This window comes from Catharus ustulatus, chromosome 2 (genome assembly GCF_009819885.2).
Source record: "Catharus ustulatus isolate bCatUst1 chromosome 2, bCatUst1.pri.v2, whole genome shotgun sequence".
Classification (NCBI taxonomy): domain Eukaryota; kingdom Metazoa; phylum Chordata; class Aves; order Passeriformes; family Turdidae; genus Catharus; species Catharus ustulatus.
The window spans coordinates 10,531,076-10,547,243 of record NC_046222.1 but is presented as its reverse complement, the minus strand read 5'-3'; the positions used below and the strand labels follow the sequence as shown (position 1 = coordinate 10,547,243).

At 42.6% G+C, this 16,168-nt stretch overlaps 1 protein-coding gene across 1 annotated transcript; it reads left to right on the top strand.

Annotated features, from left to right (window-relative positions):
* The first annotated feature begins 553 nt into the window (after positions 1–553).
* On the top strand, positions 554–9,110 carry LOC116992392 (nuclear receptor-interacting protein 1-like). Its single transcript, XM_033051990.1, has one exon. The coding sequence runs from the start codon at positions 671–673 to the stop codon at positions 4,160–4,162; it is 3,492 nt and encodes a 1,163-aa protein (XP_032907881.1). The 5' UTR covers positions 554–670; the 3' UTR covers positions 4,163–9,110.
* The last annotated feature ends 7,058 nt before the right edge of the window (positions 9,111–16,168 follow it).

Sequence of the window (16,168 nt, the reverse complement as noted above, 5' to 3'; positions counted from 1 at the left end):
GCTTGTAGTAGCTGTGCTTATGATAAGTAAGCTTTGCATAAATATATACATATATGTATAATGTATAAATATAATGTATAAATTTTTGCATAAAACTTTATCTCAGAATTGTTTTCATGAAGTTCTTTAAATTCCATGTATTTTGTCCTTTATTTGATTTTTATCTTCTTCTGGAATGTGTGTGTTGTTCATGTATCCTGAATCTCTGCTTAAGACAATGCATGGGGGGGTTTTATTTTATTTTAAGGAAAAATGTCTTATGCAATTATATCTTAATCCTAAATGTTTTCTTTTTGTTTTGTGTTTCCGACTTAGGAGTTTTATGTGCTTGGTGGAGATGGAAAAGGAAGAAAAGCAAGCTGGCCTCCTGAAGAAAGAAGGCAGCAAATACTTAATGGAACTTTTTTTCTGTGAAACCATGTTTTGAGTGCTCCTAGACATCATCCATAAATACCCTAGATATCAGCTGATTGCTATGATTGGAAACCTGGCTCATCAAACAGTGTACACTGGGAGAAGCCTGCCTAGGATAATACATTTTCTGTTGTTTCTGAAAGTCTCTAAAAAAACTCTATAGACATCTACCTGTTATTAACTCTGCATCTTGATTGAGCAAAACTAGTCTTTGAAGTGAACAGAAACAGAGCCTTTTTGGAAACTTTTATTGAACATGACTCATGGAGAAGAGCTTGGCTCTGAGATGCACCAGGATTCTGTTGTTCTAACTTACCTAGAGGGATTACTAATGCATCAAGCAGCAGGAGGCTCAGGTACTGCAGTTGACAAAAAGTCCACTGGCCATAGTGGGGAGGATCAAAACTTTAAGATTTCAGGAAATATATTTCCCAGCTGTCAGAGTAATGGTCCAGTTCTTAACACGAGTACATATCGAGGATCTGGCATGCTGCACCTCAAAAAAGCAAGACTGCTGCAGTCTTCAGAAGACTGGAATGCAGCAAAGAGAAGGCGCTTGTCTGATTCCATTGTGGATTTAGATGGAAAAAAGGAAGCTTTGTTGGCTGGCATGGTTGAAAATGTGCCTAAAGGCAAACAGGATAGCACATTACTTGCCTCTTTGCTTCAGTCATTCAGCTCTAGGCTGCAGAGTGTTGCTCTGTCACAGCAGATTAGACAGAGTCTTAAGGAGCAGGGGTATTCTCTTAGCCATGATTCCTTACAAGTGGAGAAAGATTTAAGGTGCTACGGTGTTGCATCCAGCCACCTGAAGACTCTGCTGAAGAAGAGCAAAGCAAAAGATCAGAAGCTGGACAGCAGCCTGCCTGACATCACAAAGAACCTGCCCAAGGAGAGGTTTATAGAATCCCCTCATGCGGTGCAGAGCGGCCCCAAGGTGATGAACGAGCCCCTGTCGTGTGCTGCGAGGTTACAAGCTGTCGCAAGCATGGTGGAGAAACGATCCAGCCCTGCTGCTTCGCCCAAGCCCAGCGTGGCGTGCAGCCAGCTGGCTCTGCTCCTTTCCAGCGAGGCCCACTTGCAGCAGTACTCCAGGGAACACGCTCTAAAAGCACAAAATGCCAACCAGATTGCGAGCGAGAGGCTTGCAGCGATGGCCAGGCTGCAGGAGAGCGCTCAGAAGGACATGGGCCAGTTCGGCTTGGCCAAAGGGATGACGAGCCATCTCAATGGCCAGGCAGGATCGTCCCCCAAAACAGTCCCTAGCAAAGGCAGCATGGCACCTTTTCAGAGCTCGGTGGGAATCTTGCACTCGCCCCCCAAAACCGTGGGATACAAAAGTACTGTGGAAAAGAGTAACCTGAAAACCTCTCCCAGCAACAGTTTGCTCTTACATCTGCTGAAAAGCCAGAATACCACCAAGCACGTGAAAGGGCGTGAGCAGAGTGAGAGAGCCAGCATTTTTGAAGACAGCAGCACACCAACAACTGTTGATGAGTATTCAGACAACAATCCCAGCTTTACAGAAGACAGCAGTGACGATGAAAGCTCCCATTCTAACTGTCTTCCCATAGACCTATCCTTTAAACAGAGGACAGATAAACCAGATGCAGGTCCACCTGCATCACTGGATAACCTGACTCAGTCCTTGCTTCGTAACTGGGATCCAAAAGCTTCCTGTCCAGAGACCAAGGAAGAGAAAGACACTCCAAAAGCTTCTAAGCTGAATCCCCACCAGAAAGTAACACTACTTCAGCTGTTACTTGGGCATAAGAGTGAAGAACAGGTAGACAAGAGTAATGATCCTCAGGGACCACACAGTACAGCTGATGTGGCAAAATTCACTGTACAGACTGGGAAAAGGACTCCTGTTACTGACAGTCCCAGTGCCAACAGAATGACTCCGTTAAGCACTCCACCCTTGCTGGCTTCTGCAAAAGCAGACTCTCCTATAAATCTCTCGCACCAGTCGCTGGCTGTCAAGCGGAGCTCACCGCCCTTCGCCTGCAGCATCCAGCCAGACAGACTGATGAATTCCGCATCTAAACACTTGATAGACCTGTCCAAAAGCAAAGAAATTCAAGGAGCTAAGCTGAGCAGAACCGATAGTCCCCAGAACTCTTCAGCATTCAGTGCCAGCAAGCTGCTGCAGAACCTGGCTCAGTGCGGCATGCAGAGTTCCATGTCGAGTGAGGAACAAAGAGCTAGCAAACAGCTGCTGGCAGGGAACATGGATAAACCTGTGGGCTTGATTGATAGATTGAACAGCCCTCTGCTTACAAATAAATTGGGTATGCATGAAGAAAATAACAAAATATTCAGTTGTCAGCCGGCACCCGCTGAACAAGGACTTCCAGGTTCGGAAATAGAAAATCTCCTTGAAAGGCGCACTGTCCTTCAGCTGCTTCTGGGAACTCCCAATAAAGGGAAAAGTGAAAAGAAAGAGAGGATGCTTTTAAGAGATGAAAGTTCTCAAGAACAGACAGACAAGGCTTTGAATGAGCAAATATTGACGGTGAAAATAAAAACTGAGCCATCTGACGAATCAAATGTTCCTTATAATTCAAATGCACAACAAGTAAGAGAATGCAAGGGTAACAAATTCCAAGGGTTTGTTCATTCACTGCAGAGAAACACAGCTACTTCTCCAGCATCTGAGGAGGTGAAATCTGAGCCTCTTTCACCTCAAGATTTCTCTTTTTCCAAAAATGGCCTGCTAAGTAGGTTGCTGAGACAGAATCAAGACAATTACCCCGCAGATGAGCTGGACAGGAGTCACCGAAACAACGAGCTGACACACCTTGAATCCAAGAGTCTTTGCACAGTACCGAAGAAGAGGAAGCTTCACGCTGAGCCTTTGGAAAGCCCATTAAAAAAGATGAAAAGTAATGTGTCTGATGCTGGAAACAATCATGCTTCTCCTACTGAGGCACTGTACGGGCCTTTGCTTAACCAGCAAGAACTGAAATTCAGCAGAAGTGATGCTGAATTTAAATATGCTGTAAGTCATGGTTCAAATAGTGAAACTGAAAATAGGAGTTGGTCTAGAGATAGTAAAGGCTTTAATGTGTTGAAACAGCTACTTCTCTCAGAAAACTGTGAGAGAGATCTGTCACAACATAGGAATAACATACTAACAGAGGGCAAGAAAAAAGGAAACAAAACCAGTGCAACAATCAATAAACCTGAATTCACCATTTCTTCCGTAAGATCGTTGGTGGGAAGCCCTGTGCAACAACAGAACAATTGTGTAGACCACAGAACATTTCAGTATCCTGTAGCAGTAAAAAGTCCTGCCAGCTCCCCCTTCCCCGAACATTTGGGCAGTACAGTGTCCAGACTGGAGTCCGACCAGTTCAGCATGTGTTCCATGCCCGGTGAGAAGGGGCCCATCAGATGGGTGATCACGGGCATGGACAAGAACGATTATGAGAAAGACTCTCCGAGACTGACCAAAACCAACCCAATATTGTACTACATGTTACAGAAAGGCGGCAGCTCTGTCAGCAGCCAAGAAGCACATGACAAAGAAATTTGGAATGAACCTTCATTTACCGAGAGTTCAACTCGTGTTACAATCAAAGAGGAGTTGACATCTGACACAGAGCTTAAAACTCCTTTTAGTAACTTAAGAAGCCCTTACAACAGCCATATGGGGAGCAACACCTCTCATCAGCATGGTGGTGTGAATGGAGAAGTGCATGGACTTCTGGAAAAAGTGCGAACAATCAAAAAAGAGCCAGAATAAACTGCAGCCTCCTCAGTGAGTTTACAATCAGCAGTTTTGAATCTTTGTTTAAAAAAAAAAAAAAAGAAAAATGAGTATGAACATGACTACTGTATAAATTGAGCATGATTTTAAAAAAAAAAAAGCATGGTCTAATTGAAACATGTTTTCATTTGATAAACTTTTTATTTTTCTGGTGATGTTATTTAAAATACATGTAGATAAAATTTGCTTTACAGTAGATTGTCACAAGGAAACTAGAAGGGTTGTAATTTGTACAAGACGTTTCTGTATGTATCAGATTAAGTTATGAGTACTCTTTGATCAGAGTCTTATTTGGATCTGCAAGCTTTTGGTATAACATAAAGTGTAAGCGTACAGCCTAGGTGGTGGTAATGCTGCGTTTCCTCCCTCCCTGTAAAATAATCCTTATTTTTTTGAAGCCTGAGCATAGAGAAAGTGTACTTTTTTTTTTTTTTAATGTTTTAATATGTTTTGTGAAATTTTAAGAATAACTTTTAAGAAATGGAGCAGTCCGTCCAAGGTATTAGCTCGTCATATTGGAAAACCTGCATCAGTGTTAATAATTGAAGTGCACTGAAATGTATTTTTTAGTGCTTCCAAAATTTGTATTGTTATTTTTAAATCTTGTTTGTGGTCCTGCCAGAATAGTGGTGTAAAACCTATTTTTCTTCCTTGCCCTGCCTCTCAACAAATGCCTTCCTCAGAATTCTTAGCCATAGTTATGAGTTACTAGTTAGAATTAAGGGTTTTTTCTAGGTTTTTATAAGAAGGGCAGATTTTCATAGGCCATGCAAGTACTGCATGAGTCCTTTTGTCGGCACATTCCTGTCACTTCCCTGCCTAAAAGGGGAAAGCCAAAATGCCTCTGGGAGTAGTGTGATTGAGAAGGCTTAGGACATGTATTCAGTGAGGAAAATGCTGGAAAGCTTGTGAAGGGGATGAGCGGAATTGTCTGTTCAGCACCATCCTGCTTCCCTGTGGAGGAATACCAACTGCACTAAAGCAGCACATCAGACTTTCACTCAAAGATGGAATAGGATTTTAATGAAAAATGTGTTGGCCTCTTCCCACAACGAGGGAAAAGAATCTATAATCTGCCAATATTTATTACTCTCTCAACAGCTGATCCATGCTTTAATGCACTACCCTTTCACTGCAGAAAATCTGGCTTTAGAATAATTTTCCAGGTAGCGCTGAGGATAAAACTGTGATTTTGTCATGTTCTGTAATGGATAGTGGGATATGTCTGAGAAATCCTTCCCTGCCCTTTTCCTCAATCCCCACCTGTGCTGTGATTTGTAACATCTGGCGATATCAGCCTGAGATGGGAGGAACTGAAAATTGCAGTCAGAGCTGAGACACCTTAAAAGAATTGCTGGCTGGGGAAGCGTCTCGTGGCTCTGCTTTCCCGTTAGCACTGTCAGTGTTAACTCCATTTGCAGCCCTTATTTCTCTGGGGGGAGGAAGAGGACAAAATCCAGTTCTTCTAAATTATATGAATTATTGGCAAGCAGTTCTGCTGAACTTTTTACTCCTCTAAAAAAAAAAAGGTTCTCTGTGGCTTCTTGATTTCACTGATAATCCTCTCTGCCATCAGCAAGCAGCTAAGCAGTTGGCTTGCACGGTTAATGAAAGCTGCACTCTGGTTTAATTTTGTCTGTTTTCCCCGTGGCGAGCTGATGACATGACAAAACTGCTGTTTCTGTCCATCTCCTGTCTGCATAGCAGACATGAGTGACGGGGCATTTTGCTCTTTTCTGTCTGGTTTGGTTTCAGAGATCCTTTTCCCAGACTCCTGGCTTGCTGGGACAGAGCAAGCTGTTGTCCCCCTCTTGTCCCTGTCCCCATCCTGAGATCAGTTCCTCCTCTTTCCACTGCAGTTCCTACTGAAAGGGACTTCTCCTGTCTGACAGCTGGAAAATGCACCACTATTCTGTTTTGCCTCCCTCTGGGGGGATACCTTCTTTTAGGGAACACAAATATTTGGCAGTATCTGGTATAACACATTCCCCCCTGGTTTTTATGAGAAATAACAGAGCAATTAAAGATATATTTTTATGTTATTTCGGTGAAACATAATATATTAATGGGCTGTACAAAGAAGATTTATATTTTAAAACCTTCACGCAAATCTAATATCATTTTAAATGTCATTGTCTGAAGTCTAATATAAAAATAAAATTTTGTTTGTCTTTAATATTGCATTTATAAGTGGCCCAATGACAATTCAGATGTCTCATAGAATAACCATTAATGAGATAAAGTATATTTTGGATTGACAGTGGAACTGAATTCTTTTTATATGAGTCAACCCAGCAGAAATATTAAAAAGATGGTATTTGTTCCATCCATTAAATGTCTTTTAAAGTCTTAATTGATTATTTTTCTTGAAACAATGTGTATATAGGTAGGAAATGTATACAATATAGAATAATAGATGGTCCCCAGACTAAATACAGGGCTGTAATTTGCTTGAAGAACTCCACAGGAAAATGCAGTGTGGGAGGATGTGGAATTACCTGGTTGAAAAAAACTTCTCCAAAGTCCAGTTGAGGTGAAGAGTAGGGAAGAGATTCTGTCCCTAACAAAAATATACTGGAATCGAGCAATGCTCTGACCTTTGTATTTATTCTAGGGTAGTCTATTGTTATAATATATACTTTTGAACATTTAGTTTTGAAATTTTTATAAAACAGTTAAGTTAAAATGTTAACAGTTTGACCAGTTAAGGATTTAGCTTTCTTTTTAATTGATGTTAATGAAAAGGTATTGCCATTCTCACAGACGTCAGTAAACTCTAATATACAACAATTTAAGTTTGGGACATGGAAGAATCTTATCTCTTGTAGACATTGCAATCTCAAACAGCAGGTAACAAGGCTGAGGCCCTTGAGAAAGGGCAGGACATGCCAAGGGACTGCTCAGTCAGCTGCTAAGAGGGCAGCTGTCTCCTCCTACATGGAATTCTCCAGTATCACGGGTGTTACCCCCTCCCTAGGGAAGAGAGGTCTTTGAATCTACCCCATCCACTTTTACAGCATTGACACCTTAGGACCAAAGGCTCTTTAATTATTTTTTGTCTTGTAGCATGAGTGAGTAAAAAGAAGTTGCTATTTTTTTTTTCCTTGGGGACTTTTCCATCAGAAAAGAGGGGTGTGGGAGCTGGATTTGTTGACCCAGGAGAGACTGGTAGGGCTGGCCACATTTTCCCAAGCAGCTCTAAGATCCCTGATTTTCACCAGTCCCTGCAGATGGGATTGCAAACCAAGGTCATCTCTGGAGTAGCACTCGGTGCTCTCAGCAACTCCTGTGTCCTCTAGGTCTTTAGACTATGGATTGGGGTCTTGGCAGATCTCAGCAGCAGCTGTACAGGCAGGGTGGTGCAGTGGGTGCTGGTGTGTGATCCCTGCTCCATCAAAGGAGCAGGGAGGGAGGGGAGAGCACATCCCAGTTACAGCCAGCTGAGACTGCTGGGGGAAGCTGCCTCCAGCTCTCAGAGCACTGAGGAAGGGACTTAGGGAGTTGTCTCTATACCACAATTCAGCCCCTTGGAGCTTTAACCTGAATTAACTTTGGCCCCACACAGCTGGGGTGGGCTGGGGCTGCAGTGCTTGGGCTGTGGAGCGCCCGTGCCTTGCTCGAGGGCATCACCAGCGCCTGGTGGAGCGCCCAAAGCCGCTGGATTTGGGGATTGACTCGGAACTGCCACGCAGATATGCCTTTTCTTTCCAGAGGGAAGTGTCTGGGACTCAGATATCCAGGTTTCTAGTGTCTCCTCTGCCAAAGCTTGAGGAAATGATGGTGGCTAACGCATGACCGCAGAATCAAAGGTGGGGAGCTGGAGGGCTTCTCTACTGACACCACAGAGCTGGGCAACTCAGTTTGAGAGGTTTCTATGAGATCAAAAGGGAATTCAGCCATAACTTTTACTTTTCGTAGCCATTTACTCTTAGTGATGTTTTTAAATTTTTAATTTACAAATGTTTTTAAGCAAAAGAAATGAGTGGTTTAAATTTTCCCTGTTAAATGTTGGTGAAAGTATTACAGCTCTCATTGACGTCAGTGACATGATATTACCAGTTTGTTCTCTGCCACATCTTACAGAGGAGTAAACTGGTAAGTATATATTATATATATATTTATATATAATGTAAATATGTTGACTTGTTACACCTATAATATGTTGAAATTGGTTTTTAAAAGGTGATGTAAATAGTGGTTTCCTTAATGAAAAATACATATTTTGTATTGTTCTAATGCAAAGGAAAAAAAACCTTTTAATCTTTTTTGTTATGTATATTCCATGTATAAGTGTAAATATGATCACATAGGTTTTAAAACTTTTGCATGTATGTATACAGTTGCAAGTCTGGAAGAATGTATAGAAAAAAATCTTTTATTTAAAGTTGTGATTACCTGCTGCATGAAAAGTGCATGGGGGACCCTGTGCATCTGTGCGTTGGCAAAAAAAAAAAAAATGTCTTAACAAGTCAGGTCAGTTCAAAACACAACAGTATTCCACTTCTGGACATGACTTCTGCTGTGGTATTTTAGCTTTGTGAAAGAATGTGCTTCAATTCAAAAGGGTCTGGAAAAAAAAAAGCAAACCTACTTTTAAAACATGAAGTGCTCATACAACTATAATAAGTCATGTAAGTTCAGGACTCCATTTTGCATAATTGAAATATTGTACCAGGACTATTCCATCCCTGTAAAACAAAGGAGTATTGATTCTCATTGCCATACATAAGAATTCGGGATTTTACCACAACCAGTTTTATTGTGATGTGTCTTCAGTAATTTAACTGGTCTCATTTTTTTTATTAGAAATTAATTTCCTCATGTGATGTCACAAAACTGTACATACTGCAGTGTGAAGTTTTTTTAAATCTTTCAGTGTTTACTTCCTGCAGAAGATTTGAATAAATGAGAAAAATGCATTGTCTTGATGATTTTTAAATCTGCTTTATTTCATGTGTACTTTGTGTTATGGGAGTGTTAGTTGGGCGCTTTGCATCACTGCTGTTGATAAAAACTTCTGACAGAAGTAGCTCAAGGAACTTAGGCACACACAGCCTTCAGCAAGGCTACTGACTGGAAGCTGAGAGTTGTGGAGCTGGAAATGAAACAATCTAAATCAGATTAGCAGCTTTACTTCACAAAGCTCTGTATTATGTTTTATTTAAATGCCCTTCTGCTTATTAACTTGAAATCAGTGACCATAAACTGGAAACCTCTAAATGGGAATTCTCATGTGAAAATAATTTTGAATGTTAAAACATTGTTCAGGTCCCTTATGCAGGGCAGAAACATCTGCTTTCCCGCTAAAATCTACTTTGGTTCCTATCACAAAAAGGACTTCTCAGTTCATTCTAGTTATGTCCTTAAGCAAGCATGTGGAGTAAGTGAACACTGTTATTTGCCCATGATGCCCACACAAAGGTTTAACAGTGCATGTCCATAATCTTTTAGACTTCTTAAGACAGTTTATGGCATTAGTGCAAATCATGGATTCCAGCATTAGTGCAAGCGTTGTTTCTCCAGAAAAATTGTGTTCCAGAGTGTCCAGTCAGTGTCTGGAACTGTACAGTTGCAAGCAAGCACATAGGATGGGTCATGACTGTCTTGGGTTAACACTAACAGCTATTTTCATGAATCATCCTACACTTCCTGGTCTCAGCAATAACTGTGTGCCTGAGCTTCTTTGGAAGCAGTCTGGAAAGAAGAAAATGTAACACATAAAGGTAACTTTAAAAGAGTAATTCCAAATCCATAGATCTCATCTAGGGCTTCCTAAACTGTATAACTGAGCATTTTAATTGTTCAGTATCCAAAATGGAACAGGATGGGGATGCTTTCTCACTTGGGATACATCACCTTGCAGTATGGATGTCATGCCACCAGTGATGCTCAGCTGTGCTTCAGAGGGAAAGGACCCTGACCCAGCTTCTGCACAGACTCTTCTCTCTGTAAGTAGGCTTGATGTGAGGGATCAATGGCTGAGCCAAAATGCAGCCACCTGGAAAAGCAATATCCCTAAGGAGCCAATCTAATCTTCTAATGACAGTGCAACTTGGAAATAATTTCTTGAAATACATGGATTCATCAGTGCTTTGTTTCTTTTGGTTTTGAGTCTGCCCACCAGGCAAAGCCAACACTGTTTCTCCAGTGGTTATGTCCTAGGACTGTTCCAAGGAGCACCTGAATATCTCTGTCTTTTCTGTTACTATTTGGTAGGGATTTCAGGCTCTAATAATTCACTGTATTTATTCAGTTGTGCTTTAACACCAAGTAAAACTTGCACAGTGCCTACCAGAACAAGCAGGGCTGTGGAGCTGAGGGTAGGGTGTGCTGAACAGCCTGTAGGGTGATGAGGATGTGGAATGGGTGTGCAGTCCAGATTCCCCTCTGAGTGAGTGCTAGCAGCTGAACCACAGCTTGGTGGTTCAGAATGAAGTCACTCAGAAGTGCTTCACACGGCCAGTGAACTCTTCACAGACAGACCTGGAACCATCTTGGTCCCCAGCTTGTTCATCACAAAATGAAAATTGCATGCGGTGTTGATGTTTGGTTGGTTTTTTTTGGGTTTGTTTTTGTTGTTTTTTTTTTCCAAAACAGCTGCTGGATGAGGGAATCTTCATTTCTGCTTCAGAGATTTCCAAATGGGAGGGGAGATAGCAATTGTATTAATGGGGCTTGGCACCCCAGTCTTCTCTGCTCCTGAGTGAAATGAGCTGCAGCGTTGTGGGTGTCAAGGACAGGTGTGGACTCAGATCATTTGCAGGGATGTGCATTGTGAAAGCCTTTATGAGAGCAGAGAAACTTACTGCAGTAGTACAAATGCGTCTTTAAATTAGAAAAGTAAAGCAAATTATTCTTCACTGACTGTAAACTTGCCAAGAAAAATGTGGATTTGAAACGAAAAGAATACAATGACAATGTTTTGCTGTATGGCACAGCTTGGCACATTAGGGCTGTGGAATACACTCATGGGAATGTCTGTAGGGACCTGATATGAGCCTAGAGCAGAGGCTAGGATATGCAGGCAATAATTGCTGATAATATTTTTATTTCTTTTTGATTGTCAGAGTGACTCAAAGGGAGCATGGCACAAACTTGGAGCATAAAAATCCTCTCTGCTGGTAGCTATCAATGCTGCTAATGAAGGAGCATATGCTGATCCCAGCTCACAGCAGCCCACTTTGATTTGGCTTTCTAAGGAATGCTCACTCTTAATGGATAAAGAGATTTGCCACTATTTCCAGATTACTTTTCTGGTTAAATTACTCAGAACTTAGCTGATGAAAAACAAACATAATGTGAATATGCCAGTTAGATAAACCTGATACCTGTTTCCACAGTTAAAGTCAGCATGTGCCTTCAGTGCATTGTGATGTTTTGGGAAGAGATGGAGAAATAACTGTCCTCATACACAGTTACAGATATTCTGGATTCTCTTAATCTACTCTAGTTTGGGAAGGTGGTGGAAATTTCTCACTAAACAGTGTGGGCTACTCTCCAAGTTAGTGGGGGCTCTCTGGACCCAGTCTTTACTGAAGCTGCTGCTGACTTTTAGAGTCACACCCTTTTGCATGCTCAAATTCCTTTGAAAATTTCAGTAACAGAGCTCAAAGGGTGCTTCTGCAGATGAGGTGGGAGTAACCACTGAGACAGATACATGTATTGCTACCTCTCAGCGTTTGCCTATCTGCACCTCTGTAACTCTAGCAAAATGTTAGTTTTTCAAGTTCTGCCTGACTAGATTCCATGCCCAAATCCCATCACAGGTACTGAGAGAGGGTAAGTGATGAAATTCCAGGATGATTTGGAATTGTATACACTGGTGCTCAGTCCCTTCTGTATGCTGTGACTTGGGAAATGCTTTGGCTGGAGTTTCTGTGCAAGATGGAAGTTCCTCCAGTAGCTGATATAATTGCACATTTCTTTTTATTCCCTGAATTCACATTTTACTCTGAAACAATCCTTTGGTTTGGTGTTGGGCTTTTTTTTCAAGAAACCTCACTGACTCTCACAAGGCTCACAAATAGCTCTGTGATTCACCTTTGGGCACCCAGAGAGCCTGTGTCCCTTCAGGGGATGTGTGCTGTCCCCACAAGTGTATCTGTGTGCCTGTCCCCTGCCTGTTCAGTAGTGGACCAGTGACTTGGGGTCTTGGCTTTTGTGCCACAATTATTTTAAGTGGACAAGGAAGAAATAGAGTGAAGGGGAATCTTAAGATAGGAAGTTCCAAGATGTTATTCTCAAGTGCCTTTTACTTTCTAACCACGCTGAATTTTCTGCTATTTAACATGGTCATAGTGAAATCTTCCTCACTAGCATTTGCAGCAAGAATTAGATAAATCCAGGAAACAAAAATCTTGTATAGCTATTCATGCTATGGTAGTAGACTCATAGAATGGTTTGACATGGGAAGGAGCTTAAAGATAATTTCATTCCAACCCCCCTGCCATGGGCATGGACACCTTCCACTCTACCAGGAGCCCCATCCAACCTGACCTTGAACACTTCCAGGGATGGGGCATCCCCAGCTTCTCTGGGAAACCTGTGCCAGGGCCTGACCACCCTCACAGCAAAATCTTTCTTCCAAATTCCAAATCTAAATCTACCTTCCTTCAGCTTAAAGCCATTTCCTCTGTCCTATCACTACCTGCCTTTGTAAAAAGTCCCTCTCCAGCTCTCTTGTAGCCCCTTTAGGCACTGGAAGGTGCTCTAGGGTCTTCCCCCAGCCTTCTCTGGACTGAATAGCCCCAGCCTTTCCTCCCAGCAGAGCTGCTCCATCCCTCTCATCCCTTGGTGCCTCCTCTGGGCTGGCTCCTGCAGGTCCCTGTCCTTGCTGTGCTGAAGCCCAGAGCTGGATGCAGCCCTGCAGGTGGGGTCTGAGCAGAGGGGGCAGAGGGGCAGAATCCCCTCCCTGCCCTGCTGCCCACGGGGCTCTGGGTGCAGCCCAGCACATCTGCCTGAGTGTACAGAGATCACCATTTAAATCATGGAGAATTACTGACTGATGCAGGTTTGCTTACTTCCTACTCCAAAATCTAAAGAGGCTTTACATTTCATTATGAACAAGCACCAGGATTTTGTTGGTCAGCATGTAAATATGTTTAAACATCTAAAAAGAACAGTTTAGGTAATCCTTGCATACAGTGCTGTCTGTCTCTTGTGTAAGGAACTGTTAACTCTCATGCCATTTCCCCCCTTCCTCTTACCCATTATTTTGAGTCCTTTCATCTCATCTTTAAACTACACAGGAGCCCAGTCATCACCCATGAAGGGCAGAGGAGACAAAAGAAGTATATATTTTTAGACAACTCCTTTGAAATGAGTGTTTGCCTAAGGTACTGCGTTATGCATTGGCTGTATTGAATGCTGTGTCTTGGTCTCTCCTCTGAAAGTATTCACCCAAGGCATTGCATAGTGCCTGCACACTGAGAAGAGAGGTGATGACGTCTAACAGCAACTACCCCCAGCACCCCCTTTATCTTAGAATACTGCTTACTGTGGCAGAAAGAAGCAAAGTGTATGACACAAAGCCTTTTTCCCAAAAAAATTTTGCTTTTGAAAATGGCACGTAGTGAAAACTGCTGGTTCAAGGTCAGAAAAGGAAAATGAGAGGGGTATTTTATATTTTTTCCCAAGTGTTCTCAGCCTCAGCATGGTCTAGCTGGCAGCCTGTTGCCTGCTCCCATTCTGTCCCACCACCTGTTTCCCAGGGGGAAGGCACTATGGTGGTGCAGGCAGTGGTTGTTTCCCAGGGTGCCAAATTTTGCCATTTCCACAAGATCTTACTCAAAGAGCTGGTGGCAGCTGCTCCCAACATGGACAAAACCGTGGCAGCTCCTGAAAGAGGAAGAAAAGGCACTGAAATCCCCTGCAGAAAATGTTCACAGTCCAAAGAATCATCCTGTATTTTTTGCATGGCATAGATTTTCAGCTATTAATTTAGAAGTGGAAGTGCCTAGAAACTGACAGCAGCTATTGTATTGAATGCATCTCACTTTTTAAAACTTAAAAGGTCTGGGGATAAAGCTAGTTGCATAAAAAAAAACTCAATCTTTTATATATTCATTCATCATTCATTCATTCATCAGTGTTTTCAACTGATTTTTTCATTGTTTTCCAACATCTGCCTAGCACATGAAAACTTAGTTCTCTTTAGTGAGAAAGGTACTATTCCAATTTTCCTGCCATCTTTATCTCTTTTTTTTTTTTGCATAAACGTTTTTGTTGTGCTTCCACTAGAACAATGTAGCTTGCTATCACTTGTTTGACTTCAAATCATGCCTGTAACACAGTACAATGCTGCTGTAAAATGTCTCCTGGCAGTCCCAGGAACCTCCTGCATGGAACAGAAGTCTCCTCTGACCCAGGCTAGCTGCTGTGCCTGGCTCCTAGGATGCCTGGAGCAGTAAATGGTAATGTTGGCCATATGGGATTCTGAGCACTGTATGCATTTCTATCTAGTTCAGTTTTTCTATCTTTTAGATCAAGGGAATATGGAGACTTCTGGCAGTATATTCTGGGCTGCAGAAGTAGCAGCTGGTTTCCAGTCATCTTCTGCGTTCCTGTTAGGCTGCATTAAGGGTGCAGCTGTGCCAGTGTCACCCTTTGAGCCTGTGCCCAGTTGGCCTAAAGCAAACACCATTCCACAGGAGCTGAGGTGCTGTCCCTTTTGATGTGGAACGTGGCTGCCTGTGGCATGGAATGCTGTGCCTTGCAGGGAAGTAGAAGTTTCAGCACAGGAGATCAAGTTCTTGACAACTGTGGAAACATCTGTAGGGCAGGGCACAGCTTCTTGGTTTTTGCAGTTTCACACCAGATGCTCAGTGTTCACTCTCCTCCTCTGCTGAATCCAGGTATTATCCTGGAGTGGGAACCAGATGGTTGAGAACAGCATATCTGGGGAAAAATTCAGTCCCTGGAGTGAGGACCAAATCAGAGAGTGATGAAGCTCAGAAATGCATTAAGGCCAGGACACAACTGCAGCAGTATATTGGTCAAAGGAGTATTTTGAGAGCTACTGTTTCTTACCTGATATTCAAATTCCTGAGACCTGACAGGGATTAACAGAGGTGCTATGAAAGGGGCAGTGTAACAGAGCCCTGCTGGCCACAGGGAATACTGCTGCTCACTGGGGTTGGGGGATACTCAGTGGCCAGCTGGGCAGATGTTCCATCCTGAGTCTGGAGGGAAGGAAAGCTGGGTTGGGCTAACTGAGAGTCCAGCATGAGAGGGAGATGCAGCAAAGGACCTCAGGAGTGTTGTGGTACCAGGATATCTTGCTTCAGCATCTGAGCAAAGTCAGGTTATAAAGCCAAAATGGTTACACTTCTGTGAAAATAGGAATTCTGTTTGCCATATATTCTTTTTCCACAGCAGAAGTTGGAGCTGCTGTCTCACCTCTGCTTACCTGGGCTCTGCAGCAGCTGCTGCAATTTTCCTGCCATGAGCAAGGGTGGCTCTTTCCACAACATCTATATAAAGCAGAGATCTGTATTCCTTTCAGGGGTTGTTGTAACCTGTCCTGACTGGTTGTATTTCCTACCACGATCCTCACAGTAAGGATGGTCCACAAATTATTACTGAGGAACCCCAGATTTGCATTGCAGTTGGCTCTGGAGTTTGACAAAATTTCAAGTGGGACTTATTAGATGTCAGGATTTCTCTGCTAAAGAGATTTAAAAAGAGTTCTTGTTTTAGAGTATCAGCTGCATATATATGTGACCTAGACAAGAAAGTATAATTTGCAGTATCTCAAGTTTGGGTGTATTAAAATGTGCAGAATGTGAGTTGGGCTTTGAATTTAGAGCACCTGAACGTGAGGATTCCTATCAGATGTCAGCATCCCTGGCAATGATGGGACTGCTATGATATGGTCAGAAACATCTTGGCCAGTGACAGATCACAGAGTGGACAGTGAGCACCACAACTCCTGTCTGCACTGGTTATTTAAATCACACTCTCTGACCCTGCCCCTGCTTGGGT

What these genes read in the sequence shown, in the direction of transcription:
- LOC116992392 (XM_033051990.1), top strand. Translation starts at nt 671, where the DNA reads ATGACTCATGGAGAAGAGCTTGGCTCTGAGATGCACCAGGATTCTGTT.